The sequence below is a fragment of the Chiloscyllium plagiosum genome, unplaced genomic scaffold, assembly GCF_037043375.1.
Source record: "Chiloscyllium plagiosum isolate Xiang-an unplaced genomic scaffold, Cpla_swu_hap1 HiC_scaffold_23, whole genome shotgun sequence".
Taxonomy (NCBI): Eukaryota; Metazoa; Chordata; class Chondrichthyes; order Orectolobiformes; family Hemiscylliidae; genus Chiloscyllium; species Chiloscyllium plagiosum.
The window spans coordinates 39935255-39952673 of record NW_028270161.1 but is presented as its reverse complement, the minus strand read 5'-3'; the positions used below and the strand labels follow the sequence as shown (position 1 = coordinate 39952673).

Genomic DNA, 17419 nt, shown 5'->3' with positions numbered 1-17419 from the left:
CTTCTGTCCATGTCTGAACCAATATTATGATGAGGTCAGGAGCTGCGGGACACTGATAGAAACAAACTGGCCATCAGTGAGCAGATACTGTTTAATAGCACTTTTGGTGTCACCATCCATCAATTTATTGATAGTTAACAGTAGACTGATGGGATGGTAATTGGTCAGATTGGATTTGTCCTGCTTTTTGTGTACAGAACATACGTGGACAATTTTCCACATTGTTGGGTAATGCCAGTGTTAGATTTATAAAGCATGGAAACAGACCCTTCAGTCCAACTAGTCCGCATTGACCATGTTCCCAAACTAAACTAGTCTACTCGCCAGCATTTAGCCCACATCCTCCAAACCTTTCCTATTTATGTACCTATCCAAATGTCGTAAATGTTGTAACTCCACCATCATCCACCACTTCCTCTGGCATTCCACACACAAACCACTCTCTGTATAAGAAGTTGCCTCTCATATCCTTTTCAAAACTAACTCCTCTCACTTTAAAAATATCGCCTCCTAGTTTTGAATTCCCCACGCTAGGGAAAAGGCCCTTGCTTTAGCTGTAGTGGAACAATTGTCCAGGGTGCAGCAAGTTTGAGAGTAAACGTCTTCAATATTATTGTCAAAATGTTGTCAGAGCCCACAGCCTTTGTAGTATCCAGTGCCTCCAGCCATAGAGTCATAGAGATGTACAGCATGGAAACAGACCCTTCGGTCCAACCCGTCTATGCCGACCAGATATCCCAACCCAATCTAGTCTCACCTGCCAGCACCCGGCCCATATCCCTCCAAACCCTTCCTATTCATATACCCATCCAAATGCCTCTTAAATGTTGCAATTGTACCAGCCTCCACCACATCCTCTGGCAGCTAATTCCATACACGTATCACCCCGTTTCTTAATAGCATATGGAGTAAATTGAATTGGCTGAAGACTGGCATCTGGAGGAGCCTGAGATTGACCATCCACTCAGCACTTCTGGCTGAGGATTGTTGCAAATGCTTCAGTCTTATGTTTTGTATTGATGTGTTGAGCTCCCTCCATTGTTGAGGATATTTTTGGAGCTACCTCTTCTATTGAATTGTTTAATTGTCAATCACCATTCATGATTGGATGTGGCAGGACTGCAAAGTTTAGATCTGATTTATTGGTTGTGGAATTGCTGATTTCTAGTCACTTGCTGCTTGTACGTTTTGGCACACAGGTAGTCCTGTTTTGTACCTCACCAGTTTGACATCTCATTTTTAGAAATACCTACTGCTGCTCCTGACATGCTTATGTTTACCCAGTTGAACACCAGGCTTGACAGAAATGGTAAAGTGGGATATATACCAACTATAAGGTTGCAAATTATATTGCAGTGTGATTCTACTGCTGCTGATGTTTCATGGCCCCTCATGAATGCAAAGTCTTGAGTTACAAGATCTGTTCGAAGTCTGTTCTATTAACATGGTGATAGTGCCACATGATGCAATGGAGATTTTTTTAAATTCATTCACTGGATATTGTCATTACTCAGTCAGTACTAGTGCTGTTGAAGGCACCTTGGGAGTGTACATTTAAGTGCGCCATCCAGAGTACATTCTGTGCCCTTGCCACCGTCAGTGCTTCACCCAAGCATTGTTCCACATAGAGGAATATTGAGTTATCAGCCAGGGCAAGGATGTGGCAGAAGTGGCAGCATGTGATTTGAGACTTCATATTATCTGTAGTCAATGTTGAAGGCCCCTATGACAACACCTCTAGACTGTATACCAGTGTGCTGATGAAACAGAACATACCCAAGGATAGTATTGGCTTTGTGTATAAGGTATGATTCCATGAGTTTTTTTCTATCAGGCTGTTGCTTGGCTAGTCTGTGGGACAGCTCTCCCACTATGGGACTAGTTCCCAGATGTTAATAAGGAAGACTTTGAAGGAATCTGTTTGCTGTTGTTGTTTTGTTGCCATTGTCAATTTCAGAGTCTGTCCTGTTTCATTTGTTTTTATTTACCTTTTAAACAGTTGACACAACTGACTGACTTGTGGATTTGGAGTCACATGTACGCCAGACCAAAGAAGGATGGCAGTTTCTTTTCATAAAGGACATTAATGAAACTTTACAGCAATTAAGAATAGTTTCATGGTCAACAGACTTTAATTCCAGATTTTTTAATGAATTCACATTTCACCATCTGACCTAGTGGGATTCAAATGTTGCCTAGAACATTATTTAGTCCACTGGTTTACTAGTCCAATGACAATGCTGCGAGGCCAACTTCTTGTCTGATCAACCTAATCAGTGGTGTATTGATTTTAAAAAATCACATGCCAGAAGGACCAAATAGCTGTGTAGTAGTCTGAAAGAAAGCAATAAGTCCAATAAACTATTCAACATGGTTCCTCTGGAGTGAGTTAATAAAATGGTATGACCAAGACATTGAATGTATTAACAGAAATAACCTACAAAGGATAAGTATAAACTTCATTTTTTGTGTAAATTTTCAAACCAATCTTTTCCATAGAATAGCGTTAGAGAAGAATCTGGTGTTGCATAATCTTTGACAATTCTTGTAACGTATTGAAAGTTTCCTAAGTAGCATTAAATGACAATGCACTTTGTGTATATTTCAGTCAGAAAATGAGTGACATCTTTCATTCTATATTTTAATTAGCTTTTTTTCTATTTCCTTTTGTGGCAAAGCCCTTGAGAAATCAAAGATTGAAATGGCTTCAATCAAAAAACAATATGATGGACTGACGAGGGAATATGACCGTCTTCTGCAGGAGCATGACAAGATGCAGGTAAAAAGAAACTTGTTCTCTTAAGTTACTACAGTAATACAGTGAAGTATTAGAGATATTCTAACTTCCATATAAAAATACTTAGAGTCATAGAGATATACAGCACGGAAACAGACCCTTCAATCTAACTCGTCGATGTCAACCTAACCTAGTCCCACCTGCCAGCACCCAGCCCATATCCCTCCAAACTCTTCCTATTCAAATACTCATTCAGATGCCTTTTAAATGCTGTCATTGTACCAGCCTCCACTACTTCCTCTGGCAGCTCATTCCATACACGTACCACCCCCTGCGTGAAAACGTTGCCCCTTAGGTCTCTTTTATATCTTTCCTCTCTCACCTTAAACCTATGCCGTCTAGTTCTGGACTCCTCCACCCCAGGGAAAAGACTTTGTCTGTTTATCCTATCCATGCCCCTCATGACTTTATAAACCTTTATACGGTCACCCTTCAGCCTCCAAAACTCCAGGGAAAACAGCCCCAGCCTATTTGACCTCTCCCTATAGCTCAAATCCTCCAACCCTGGCAACAGCCTTGTAAATATTTTCTGAACCCTTTCAAGTTTCATTGCATGGAATATTCCAAACGTTGCCTAACCAGCATCCTGTGCAGCTGCAAATGACCCCCCAACTCCTGTACTCAATACTCTGACCATTAAAGGAAAGCATACCAAACGCCTTCTTCACTATCCTATCTACCTGCGGCTCCACTTTCAAGGAGCTATGAACCTGCACTCCAAGGTCTCTTTGTTCAGCAACACTCCCTAGGATCTTACCATTAAGTGTATAAGTCCTGCTAAGGTTTGCTTTCCCAAAATGCAGCACCTCGCATTTATCTGAATTAAACTCCATCTGCCACTCCTCAGCCCAGTGGCCCATCTGATCAAGATCCCATTGTAATCTGAGGTAACCTTCTTCACTGTCCACTACACCTCCAATTTTGGTGTCATCTGCAAACTTACTAACTTATACCTCTTATGCTCACATCCAAGTCATTTATATAATTGACAAAAAGTAGTGGACCCAGCACCTATCCTTGTAGAATACCACTGGTCACAGGCCTCCAGTCTGAGAAACAACCCTCCACAACCACTCTCTGTCTTCTATCTTTGAGCCAGTTCTGTATCCAAATGGCTAGTTCTCCCTGTATTCTGTGAGATCTAACCTTGCTAATCAGTCTCCCAATGGGAACCTTGTTGAACGCCTTACCTAAGTCCATATAGATCATGGCTCTGCCCTCATCAATCCTCTTTGTTACTTCTTCAAAACATTCAATCCAGTTTCATTAACTTCTGTTACTACTCTGATTAGCTTCTCACTTTTTATTTTTGAATTGTCTCTCTTTACAACCTAGTCTTTTCCTCTCCCTGCTGACAGTGGTGGTGCCACTGCTTGGCAACCTTTGAATTCAAAACCAGTCCTCAACCAGATATTCTGGTAAAAGCAGAAAGGAATAACGCTAACAGCAGAGAAATATCTTTATCGTGAACAGCTGTCAAAAGTTCACAGTCAGTGAACTCTAGGCATTAATTAGGTTTGTTTTATGACAGCAATAGTAAAGCTTTCAAACAGAAGAAAAGCAACAGCTTCTGCTGTGGGCTTAATTCCATCACTGCTTCTCTCTGGCAGCATGACTTCAGCAGTGTGCCGCCTTTGAGCCCAGAACACAGAGAGCCACATTCAAATTAAAGCAGGAAGTCAGGAACAAACAGCATGCAACAAAATAAAGAAATTGGAAACAAAATTAACTGTTTTCCTTACCTTTAAAGCTTGTTCCACAGAGAAAGTCTTACATTTTTGTTTTAGAGATATTTCTTTGTTACTTTATATTTTCTGATGAGATTTTGGCATGGTCCTTTTAAAAGTGCCTTGTCTCAATTTTGAATGGTCAACATTTTCAAAATGCATTTACTTGTGTTTGATCAAAGGTTTATGCCCTTGTTTCCAGTTAAACCAATGTAGATCCAATATTGTCAGCCCTCAATCAAGTTATATTGCTGCATACTTCAGCTAAGTGTGACCTTTGATTTGCCTTTCTGATTTTCTCATCTGTTCTTTCGGACCAAAATGCTGTTTGACATTGTCAATGGCTTTCCCCTCCTCAGCCACCATCCTTCCCACTCTCAACAAATCTGTCCTCTGTCACTGGTTTCCATCTCCCACTTTTCAAACAGATCATTACTTTCCAGCTCCAAAGTCTCAAGACTACTTATTCAAAGTTGCAAATTCAGTTCACTTTTTAACTTTCTAGAACTATGAATTATGTTATTTACTTATATTTTCTGTCATTCTCTTTGATCATTACTACAAAATTTTGATATATTCCATACCCATACCAGCATTCCCTGTATTCAGATTTTCAGAAACTGCCCATTTTAACCTTTGCTGTAACACCACTTGATCTGAAAAGTTTATCTGTGCTTCCTTGACTTCTGGACTAATTTTTCCAGTGTCCTTGTTAACATACCACGCACACTCTCCAAACACTACAACCTATCTGAACTGCGGTCCAATGTATCCAATCGTGCAAGAAATCTTTCTTTATAATCACTTCTGATCACCACTTATATAGGCTAATTACTTTCAACTATACTTATATATGAAAGATTGGGATTTAATATAATCTCATGACTGAGATTTTTATTTTAAATGGCTTTTGATATGTGCTGTGACCAGGAGAAAGAGCAAAATATTCAAAGTTGTTTGTTCCCCAAATGCTTTAGGCTTTAATGTGTCATCTTACAATTTAAAAGACCATTGTTTAGTTTCTAAAGTTGAGATAAGAAGTGGAACAATGAAACTACATTTAGCTACATCCTAGATAGTAAATAAGCACTTGGTGCTTGAAGGAAGGATCTCATTCCTGCATATCATATTCAAAATAAAACTTTCTGTAAGACTATAAGATATAGGAGCAGAGATTAGGCCATTCAGCCCATCATGTTTTCTCCACCAGTCGACCCTATTCTCCCGTTTTCTCCCACATAACCCTTGATCCTCTTGATACTCAAGAATCTATCTATCTCAGTTTTAAATATACACAATGAGCTGGCCTCCACAGACTTCTGTGGCAATGAATTTGATAGATGATTCCACAGATGTCATAATTATTCAACAGACACACTTTTCATAAGAGGTGACTTTTAAAGATCTTGAGCTCTCCTTACTATTTTAACAGAGTCAGATTTGAAAGGATTGACAAATATAGATAGAATACAAATATTTTTTTTTAATTCATTTGTGGGACTTGGGCATTAATAACCCATCCCTGTTTGCTCTTGAGAAGGTGGTGGTGAGCTGCCTTCTTGAATCGCTGCAGTCCATTTACTATGGGTTGACCCACAATGCCGACAGGGAGGAAATTCCAGGATTTTTGACTCAACAATTGTGAAGGAATGGCAGTATATTTCCAAGTCAGGGTGCTGAGTGGCTTGGAGGGGAATTTGCGGGTGATGTTGTTTCCAAGTGCCTGTTGCCCTTGTCCTTCTAGGTGGATGTGGTCACGGGTTTGGAAGGTGCTGTCAAAGGATCTTCGATAAATTTCTGCAGTGCAACTTGTAGATGGTACACACTGCTGCTACTGAGCGCCAGTGGTGGAGAGATTGAATATTTGTAGATGTGGTGCCAATCAAGCAGGTTGCTTTGTCCTGGATGGTGTCAAGCTTCTTGAGTGTTGTTGGAGCTGCACCCATCCAGGTAAGTGGGGAGTATTCCATCACACTCCTGACTTGTGCCTTGTAGATGGTGGATAGACTTTGGGGTGTCAGGAGTTGAGTTAGTCATTGCAGTATCCCTAATCTCTGACCTGCTCTTGTAGCCACTGTGTTTATGTGGGGTGTCCAGTTGAGTTTCTGGTCAATGGTAACCCAAGGATGTTGACAGTGGGGGATTCAATGATGGTCATACTGCTGAATGTCAAGGGGTGGTGGTTAGAGTGTCTCTCATTGGTCATGGTCATTGTCTGGCATTTGTGTGGCGCAAATGTTACATGTCATTTGTCGGCCCAAGCCTGGATATTGTCCAGATCTTGTTGCATTTGCGCATGGACTGCTTCAGTATCTGAGGAATTGCAAACAGTGCTGAACACTGTGCAGTCATCAACGAACGTCCCCAAGTCTGACCTTATGACAGACGGAAGTTCATTGATGAAGTAACTGAACATTGTTGGGCCTAGGACACTACCCTGACGGACTCTGCAGAGATGGTCTGGAGCTGACATGATTGACCCTCCACAATCACAATCACTTCCTTTGTGCCAGGTATGGTCTAACCAGCAAGAGTATTTGCTCTGATACCCATTGATTCCAGTGATTTGTTTAATTGTCCACCACCATTCACGACTGGATGTGGAAGGACTACAGAGCTTAGATCTGATCCGTTGGTTGTTGGGATTGCTTAGCTGTTTTACTTGCTGTTTATGCCATTTGGCACGCAAGTAGTCCTGTTTGCTAGCTTCACCAGGTTGACACCTCATTTTTAGGTATGCCTGATGCTGCTGCTGGAATGCCCTCCTGCACACTCCATTGAACCAGGGTTGAGTGGGGGATATGCCAGGCCATGAGGTTGCAGATTGTGCTGGAGTACAATTCTGCTGCTGTTAATGGCTCACAGCGCCTCATGGATCCCAGTCTTGAGATGCTAGATCAGTTTGAAGTCTGTCCCATTTAGCACAGTGATAGTGCCACACAACACAATGAAGGTTATTCTCAATGTGAAGGTGGGACTTCGTCTCCACAACGACAGTGCAGTGGTCACTTTTACCTTTTACTTTTAGCAGTACAATTAATCTGTGATGCTCTTTTAACTTAAGCAGAAACAGAAAGATTGCTTTCTAGCTAGAAGAAAAAGGTGGTAACTGTTTATTTCTTTATTTTTCTGTTATTTAAAAGGTTGCCAATGCTTAGTCTTGGCAAAACACTAGAAAAGGATTATCTTGCAACCATGTTTGGTTTGTCTTAAATTTTCTTATCTTCCATGCTCAATCCAACTATATGAATTCCTCCAGTTTAGAACCCTCTTCCAAACCTTTCAGTAATTTGATTAACATATAATGTATCCCCTCCTGTACCCCACAAAGCCTTGGTAGCCTTTGGCTATATTTTTTACTTCTTTCTGGAACTTCCTTCCTAAACCCTTTCAGTCTGAATTGGGAGTGAAAGTTTTATTTTATTCATTTTACTTTCTTCCCCCAGTTTTGATTCAACAGATTATCTGGCTCTTCTATGTGTAAATTGCTACTATTTGATATATTCCCACATTCCTGCAAATAATTAACTGCTGTAAGTTATGTGATGGCGTTTTAGAATAGGTGATTGCAAGTTCCGTCCTTTTGGTAGGTCAGAGCCTGATGCTTTCCCACATGTTCACGGTAGACAATACTGACTTAGATGATCACTTTGGGGGAGGAGGAGGAGGAAAGAGGCAGAGTGTAAGCACACAGCCAGCCATTCCTGACAGTAATATTGCTTAATTCCTAGTAACAATCCAGCATTATAAACTCACTAAAGCAATTTGCTGCTTGATGCCAGAATATAATTAATGCTAACATTTATAGAAAAGGTTTAATATATCTATTATCATTAACTGAATAATTACTAACATTCATTACTTGTACTCCCTTTCAGAGTCTTGTTGACACCACTGATAAGAAGAGCAACTAAACTGCAAAAAGTATTCCCTGGTGCCTTTGGATATCATCTGTAACAACAGGATATTTGTATTTGTTTTGTTTCCTTAACAGCACAATGAAGCTAAAAGTGAAATGAGTCACTATTCATAAACAAAGTAAATTGATGGTTATTTTCAGGTTATTCTGCATCATTCCATTAATACATCAAAAATGGGAATATGGGTGATACAAAGATTGAAATATGGCTCAATCACATTTGATGTCTGCTAGAAATGCAGTGAATCTGCATATAAGTGTGCATTTACATATCTGATCTTGAGGTAACATTTTCATACAGTTGTTTTCCCAAGTTGAGTTTCCTAATATCATATTTGAGATGCCATCCCTTTTTAAATTCTAATTACCCAAATCCAATGCCATATATAGGACCCAATCAAATGTCTTCATGCAAGAAGTTTTAGCCAAAGGGGTGTGTGTACATGCCATTATCCTGATTTCCTCCACTTTGTTTGGACCGACATTTTGTACACCACAAGCCTTGGGAAGAGGAGGACACCTTTTGTCCCTTTTTTACAATGTTTCTGTAGAACTGTAACGATATTATCATCCACTATAGTCCTGAGGTACCATTGTGGATCATTGTTTGGGGTAGATGGCTTTTATGTTTTCCAAACAATACCTTGTGAATACAATACCCTGTGCAGTACAAAATCATAATACTATATTTGACACATTTGCCACATATTTCTGCCCCCAGGACATTGTTAATGTTATATCTAGTATGTTTGAGAATGTCACTATCTAAAGCAATAGATAGCAACAAGGCAATCTTTTCAAGTTCCTTAACATTCTTTTTTTGTTCCATTCACATAAAATCTCCCATTCTCCCCAGAATAGAAATGAGAATCTGACGAAAGATTGAATTGACAAATAAATTACTTCAAACTTCTTTTGCAATTTGTTTCGCATGTTTTGGTATGCAAAACTCTAGGCATGCAAAAAGATATGTACTATATGAGCAGCTTAAAATTAAAAGTAATCTTTCTTGGGGCTTATTGATGGTAGTCAGGGGACAGTTTTGTTTAATAATCTGTGAGTTGAGGCAGCTTCTTGTGCTAGGCTTTGTCCTGAAACTTTTGGCAGATAATCCAGAAATGAATATGAGAAAACAAATATCACTGTGAAAATTTAGTTTGGAGTTCAATCTCTTCAACTGAAAAGTCAGCAATTGTAATAATGTGAACACATAGTTAATTTCCCTGTTGGAATCAATGTATTAAACTTTTTTTAAAAAAAATCTTTGTCGATCCCATTAACTAATGTTACTTTCATTGTTCCTAGAAGTTTAAAATATCTTGATAGAATTTTGTTTACCAAGTTCAGTTTACGGCTTCTTGCTGGGTGTAAATATAAATTAAGAGAATGCACTGAAAGGTACTTATTATCCTTTGGCACCACATACTATAACAGGTCAAACAAAAAACTGATGTGTTGCTTTGACTGAAATATAAAATCAGTAAAATTATAAATTATTTTCTTGATGACTGATGTATATACAAATGGCCAATAGGTTTCTGCATGTCAATTAATTTGTTTTTTTTTTACAATCTGCATTTTCTTATGCTCATTCAATAAAAATCTAAAATCAATTTTAATGTTGTTTTATTGCAGATGAGTGCTCTCCTATTATTATTTGTCACTCAGGATCATTCCACTGGTATAGAATAATGCTTATATCAGTCACTATTGGAAATAATGCAAGTATCAGCTATGGTCTTCTACTTCCAAAGTAGGATAAAATTTGAACATAAACTTGAGAAAAAAAATGTGAGAAATAGGCAATGTGAATAAATTATTGATTTAGACAAAAACAGCCAGAAGTCCTGCATCTCTCAAACATTACGCCTTCTATTTGGATTATTTTCTTGAATGTAACGTTTGCTTCCACCAGATCTGGTTTTTTTTCCTTCATATTGCCTCCTCTCTCAGATTCTATGTCAGCCTATGGCTGTGATGGTGACTTAGGCAGTCTGCTTTGTGACCACTGGCAATGCCATCTGGCCAAGCATAAGAATACATTTGGCTTTCTAAAATGGTGTAATACAAAATGACAGGAGTGTGCCAAATAACAGGGATCTGTCAGGAGAAGCAATTGAGAAAGCTATGATCACAGTGCTTTATATAGTGCTTCTGGGCTTCCCTAACATTTATGCATTTAATCATATCCTCTAGACCCCCATCTTTAGGACTGCCCTTGTATGGCGTCAATTCCACCCATCATAACTGTCTTTGCCACTTGGATCTAAATAATTTAATAATTCCCCCATAACACTTTCCCACCTATCTCCAGAAATACCTTAAAACTTATTGATCACTCCCTAGATGCTCTGATTCTTTGAATCTGGATTTCCATTAATTTCTAATTTTTATCTAAATAGCTTTCCAGCTAATTTCCCAATTTCCTTTCTCTCTCTCACCTGTTCCCTACCATGATCTATGGAGGTGAGGAAGAGGGAGAGAGGAGTTGAACATGTGGCTACATGGATGATGCAGGAGGGAGGGATTTGGATAATTGGACGTCATTCTGGGGTAGATGAGAACTCTATAAATGAGATGGTCTACACCTGAACCAGAGACATACCAATGTCCTGGGGACAGAAATTTGCTAATGCTCTTTGGGAGGGTTTAAAATAATTCAGCAGGGGATGGGAACCTGAATTGTAGCTCCAGTGTACAGGAGGTTGAGAGTAGTGAGGTCATAAGTAAGGTTTCGCAGTCACAAGAGTGTACTGGCAGGCAGGAAGGTGGTTTGAAGTGTGTCTACTTCAACAGCAGGTGCATCCGGAATAAGGTGTGTGAACTTGCAGCATGGGTTGGTACCTGGGACTTCAATGTTGTGGCCATTTCGGAGATGTGGATAGAGCAGGGACAGGAATGGTTATTGCAAGTTCCAGGGTTTAGATGTTTCAGTAAGAACGGAAGGTGGTAAAAGAGGGAGAGGTGTGGCATTGTTAGTCAAGGACAGTATTACAATGGTAAGATGTTTAATGAGAACTCCTCTACTGAAGTAGTGTGGGCTGAGGTTAGAAACAGCAAAGGACAGGTCACCCTGTTGGGAGTTTTCTATAGGCCTCTGAAAAGTTCCAGTGATTTAGAGGAAAGGATTGCAAAGATGATACTGGATAGGAGCGAAAGTAACAGGGTAGTTATTATGGGGGACTTTAACTTTCCAAATATTGATGGAAATGCTGTAGTTCGAGTACTTTAGATGGGTCAGTTTTTGTCCAATGTTGCAGAAGGGTTTCCTGACACAGTATGTAGACAGGCCAACAAGGGGCGAGGCCACATTGAGTTTAGTACTGGGTAGTGAACCAGGCCAGGTGTTAGTTTTGGAGGTAGATGAGCACTTTGGTGATAGTGATCACAATTTGGTTAAGTTTACTTTAGCAATGGAAAGGGATAGATATGTACTGCAGGACAGGAGTTATAGCTGGGGAAAAGGCAATCATGATGCAATAAGGCAAGATTTAGGATGGGGAAGGAAGCTGCAGGGAATGGGCAGAATTGAAATGTGGAGTTTGTTCAAGGAACAGTTAGTTACTGTGTGTCCTTGATAAGTATGTACCTGTAAGACAGGAAGGATTAGGTCGAGCAAGGGAACCATGATTTACTAAGGAAGTTAACTCTCTTGTCAAGAGATAGGAGGTGGCTTATGTGGGGCTGAGACGTGAAGGCTCAGGGCATTAGAGAGTTACAAGTTAGTGTTACGAAATGGGGTAAACCCTCCAGCTTAATTTAAACCAGCAACACAGAAAAGATTTTATCCCTTGCAGTAATTTGTGAAAATTCAAGATACCAAGAACTATTTAAAGTAAAAATCAACAACTTTATTTCTTAAAGTATAACCGAGAATAATTAACTAACAACTATTTACAATTCTTTCCTCAAACCTATCTTTTACTTTCCCCTCTCCAATACTGGTCCAATAAAAAATCCCGATTAAGATTTACAAAACAAAACTACTTATTTCAAAACCAGGCAGCTTTTGGTTCTTCTCTGTATTCCTGTGTCTTTTCTTCTTGGGGATTCTGCTTCACAGGTTACTGATCGATAAAGATACTTTAAGAGAGCTATTTTTCGGGCAGTCTTTACATGCTAGTGGCTTGGCAGTTCTCCTCCTAACTGCTCAACTTTCCCAGTCTTATACCCCCAAAGCATCGGATTGTGTCATTGGCTTTTAAGATTGTCAATATACTAAATTCAAACTGGATTGGAGTTTGTTTTTTTTTGGGGGGGGGGGTATAAATTAAACAAATTGGCCTAATTCAAATCTGTTTTTGTCTCCAGGCAACCAGCTACCCTAACTGCTGCACCACATGACACATTGTATCTTGTTTAGAACATTTAGTGCTATCAAGTGGTTCTACTAGTTTTTAACTTTCTTAAAGGTACAGTACACTCACATCTTCATAACACCTCCCCCCTTAAGAAAAAATTGAACCATCATAATAAAAAGATGGCTTCTTTTTCTTGTTTTTTATACATATTTATTTAATAAGTTCATCTTAACTTCTTCCTATAGACCTATATATTTATATAACATTAAATAAATACAAATCTCATCTAAACGTTATCAGTTAAATCTGCGGTAACACATCTGCAATTACATTCTTATGACCTGCAACATGTGTGATTTTTAAATTAAAAGTCTGTAACTCCAGTGAAATAGTCTCATATTCTTGTTTTTAAAGCATCCTAAGAATGTAAGCGGATTGTGATCCATGTACACAACCATCTCTGACACATTGTTTGTTAAAATGTTGTAAGGCTAGAACCAAACTCAATAGTTCCTTTTCGATTGTGGAGTATTTCCTCTGGTGGATGTTGATCTTCCTCAAAAAGTAACCAACTGGCAGCTCAATCGCATCCTTGTCTTTTTGTAGGAGTACAGCTCCAACTCCAATGTCACTAGCATTGCTGGTGACTTCAAAAGGTTTTGAAAAATTTGGTGTATCTAACACTGGTGCAGTGGTTAATATGGCTTTCAAATGGTTGAATGCCTCCTGGCATGGTTCTGTCCACCGAAACTTTGTGTTCTTCTTCAGCAAATTAGTTAATGGTGCTAATACACTACTGAAGTTTGAAACAAACTTCCCATAGAATCCACTGAGTCCCAAAAATCGGAGCACCTCTTTATTCGAGGTTGGTCGTGGAAATTCCTCTATGACCTTCGTCTTTGTGTTCCATGGAGTCAACCTTCCATGACCAATGTTAAGTCCCAAGAACTTCACCTCTGCTTTCACAAATTCAGTTTTATTTAAGTTTATCACCAGTTTTGTTTCTCATAGTCATTCAAAGAGTTCTGCCAACCATACTATGTGATCTTTCCAGGACTTACTAAAGTTTACTATATCATCCAAATAGCCTGCACAGTTTGTTAACCCAGCTACAACTCTGTTCACGAGTCTTTGGAATGTGGCAGGTGTGTTCGTCATTCCAAAGGGCATCACTTTAAACTGGTATAGCCAATTTCGGTTTGCAAATGCAGAAATTTATTTTGCTGACTCTGATAAAGGTATCTGCTAGGAACCATGCATTAAGTCCAACTTGGTGTTGTAACTGGCTTGACCGAATTTCTCGATACAGTCCTCCAATCTAGGAATTGGATATGAATCCGATTTTGTAACAGTATTGACCTTCCAATAATCCACACTGAATAATTGAGTCCAGTCCGGTTTGCGAACTAAGACAATTGGCAAACTCCACACACTCTGGCTTGGTCCGATGATGTCCTCGTCGAGCATGGCTTCCACCTCCATCTGAATCTGTCCAGCTTTGTTTTATCAGAGCCATATTCCCTACGTCTATGTCATGTACAATAGCATTAGTCCTCCCCATCTGATTCTTACATATATCCTTATTCTGCAGTAACAAATTTTTCAACTGTGTTCTCTGCTCCTATCCCACTCTTCAAGGACTTCTACATTTTTTAATCTGTTTTGAAACACATCAAAATCCACATCATCTGGATTTGATTCCTCACTTTGCGGGGCTGTAACTCACACTCACTCCAGATCTTTCTCTCTCGTATAGTACAGTTTCAACATGTTCACATGTCACATCTGATACCTTTTTATTCTATCTGGCATCTTTACTAGATAGTTCATCTGACTCAACCTTTTCTCAATTTGATAGGGACCACTAAACCTGGCTTTGAAGGATCTCCTGTCACTGGTAACAGAACTAACATGTCCCTCGGGAAAATGTCTGAATCTCAGAGCTTTTATCTGTCACCTGCTTCATTCTATGCTGTGCCCTTTTTAGGTGCTGTTCAGCTAACTCACCTACTCGATTTAATCTCTACCTCACTTCCGATACATAATCTAAGTGTGAGATCTCCAATTTTAGTCCTGTCAATTTTTCTTCAATTTCACAGGGCCTCTCACTTCATGACCGAATTTTAACTCAAATGAAGTGAACTGAGTAAATTCATTTGGGGCATCTCTAACGGCAAACAATACGAATGGGATACCAATCATTTGGGTAATCCTGACAGTATGCTCTCAACATGGGCTTCAACATCTGATGCCACCTTTCTAAAGCTTGCTGGGATTGAGGATAATACACACTGGACTGAGAGTGCTGTATACCTAAGCTATCGATAGTCTCCTTAAACAGCCTAGTAGTAAAATTTGACCCATGGTCTGACTGAATCTCTCTGGACAGCCCATACTATGTGAAGGAAGCTACTAACTCCTCTACCACCTTGTTTGCCTTGATACTCTGTAATGGAATTGCCTCCAGAAATCTGGAAGGCACATCCATAATGGTTAACAATTTTTAGTTCTCCTGGGGGGGAACCTACACAATCAATTATAACCCGTGTGAAAGGTTCTTCAAATGCAGGAATTGCTGTGACTTACCTATCATTTGGAATGTATGACACGTTCGGCAAAGGTTAATCACATCTTTGTACATTCCAGGCCAATAAAAATGTTTTTGTACCTTAGCCTGAGTCTTTCATACCCCTCAGTGACCTGCTACAGGTAGTTTATGTGCTACTCGTAACACCTCCTGTCAGTATGATATCTTCAACACAATCTGGTGCACTTCAGCCCATTTCTCCTCTGCACTAACCTGCCGTGGTCTCCATTTCAGTCTTAGAATTCTACCTTTCAGATAATAACCCTCCAGAATATTCCCTGCCTCCTTTTCGGAATATGCATCCACATATATATCTTTTATCATCTTGTCTTGCTGTTGCAAGTCTCTTAGCCTTTTAGGACTAAACACATCTGTCTGACCCTCTGCCTGTTCAGGTTTTTCCTGCACCATTATGTCAAACAGGGTATCTGCTAACTGAACCTCAACTTCTTCATCTTTCTCTTTTCACGTCGTGCTGTGACTTATGATAATGGGATCTGGTTACTACACACACTGGGAAAATACCAGGATATTTCTGTTTTAACGACTCAGTTTATTGGTCTTCCTTGAGCTTCTCCACCTTGGATCCTACCAAACCATTCCCAAGAACAAAGTGAATTCCTGGAACTGATACTCTGTCAATCACTCCCACTGTAACTTCCCCAGTCTTGAGTTGGCACTCCAACCTGATCTTACATAAGGCAACACTAAATTTCTATCCATTTATCCCACAAATAACCACACTCAGAGTGTGCATTCGCTCGTCCCTTACTATCAGCAGCTGGTAAATCCAGTATCTCTCAAAATTATAACTTCTTGTCCTTCTTCCCCTGTTCTTTCTGAGTAAACTTTACCCACAAAGGCAAATTCTTTGTAGAGATCAGGTATTAACTCCATTCCCAGCCCCTGCCTAAGCTGTGCACTTTCCTGTAGCTCCTCGGCTCTTCTTGGGGTCTCCTTTACTGCCTTCACTAATGCCACTGACTTAGCTTCTTTTACCACATCTTTTCCCACGGTGCCTAAAGAGAGAGCTGAGAAGAGTGAGGAGAGGACATGAGAAATCTTTGGCAGGTAGGATCAAGGAGAACCCTAAAGCTTTCTATACATATATCAGGAATATAAGAATTCTTAGCAGCATTAGAAACAACACTGAAAGACAACCAACTCATGAGGCAAACTATCAGACAGGAAGTCGCACCATTATGAAGCAGAAAAAAGGAAGGAAACACACTCAATACATCAGAAAGGAAAGCACTAGAAAGACTAAAAAAAGATAAAAACATTGTTATCCTACCTGCAGACAAAGGATGCTTGACAGTCATTCTAAATCAAAGAGACTACATTGAAAAAGTGAATGCACTGCTTGCAGATACTAACTCTTACCAACAAATGGTGACAAACCCGACCCCATAACTAGAGAACCGAATCATAGCCCTACTCAAAACACTTCAGAAATCTGGAGAAATAAATAAGACTGACTTCCAAAAAATGAAACCAGAGGGATCCAACACACCGCGCTTCTACAGATTACCCAAAATTCACAAAGCAGGAGCCCCCCTCAGACCCATAGTCTCACTACCTGGAACACTAACTTACAGATTGGCCAAGGAGCTGCACCAAAGACTAAAACACTTAGTAGAAGACTCACACCACTCCATCCACTCCACCCAAGAATTCCTGAAAACCATCAAAGACACTAACACAGCTTTGTAACAGCACTGTTCACATCAATCAACATCAACCTGGTCAAGGAAACACTGACTACACTATTAGAAGAACCAAAGACACATACACCAGACACCACCAACTTCATCAGCAAGGACAATATCGTCAAGCTAGTAGACCTATGCCTTACCACGCACTTCAACTTCAACAACAAAACCTACAGACAAACCAACGGAACACCCATGACATCTCCGATATCACGGTTCTTAGCAGAGGCAGTAATGCAAAGACTCGAACAAACCGCTCTGCCAACCATCAAAACCAAACTTTGGTTCCACTAGGTGGATGACACCTTTGTCAACACTAAACAAAACAAATTACAGGAAGCCTTCAATACCATCAATAATACCCTTACTGGCATAA

The 17419-nt window shown here is 39.7% G+C and overlaps 1 protein-coding gene and 1 pseudogene across 1 annotated transcript in view; both read left to right on the top strand.

Moving 5' to 3' along the window:
* bcap29 (B cell receptor associated protein 29) overlaps positions 1–10056 on the top strand; it is a 53508-nt gene extending 43452 nt beyond the window's left edge. The window contains exons 7-8 of the mRNA XM_087999549.1: positions 2679–2779; positions 8403–10056. Of these exons, the coding sequence (XP_087855675.1) occupies positions 2679–2779; positions 8403–8438 (137 nt within the window). The 3' untranslated portion in view covers positions 8439–10056. The remainder of the gene's footprint in view (positions 1–2678; positions 2780–8402) is intronic.
* Positions 10057–12178: 2122 nt separating this feature from the next.
* On the top strand, positions 12179–17419 carry LOC148145876 (uncharacterized; annotated as a pseudogene).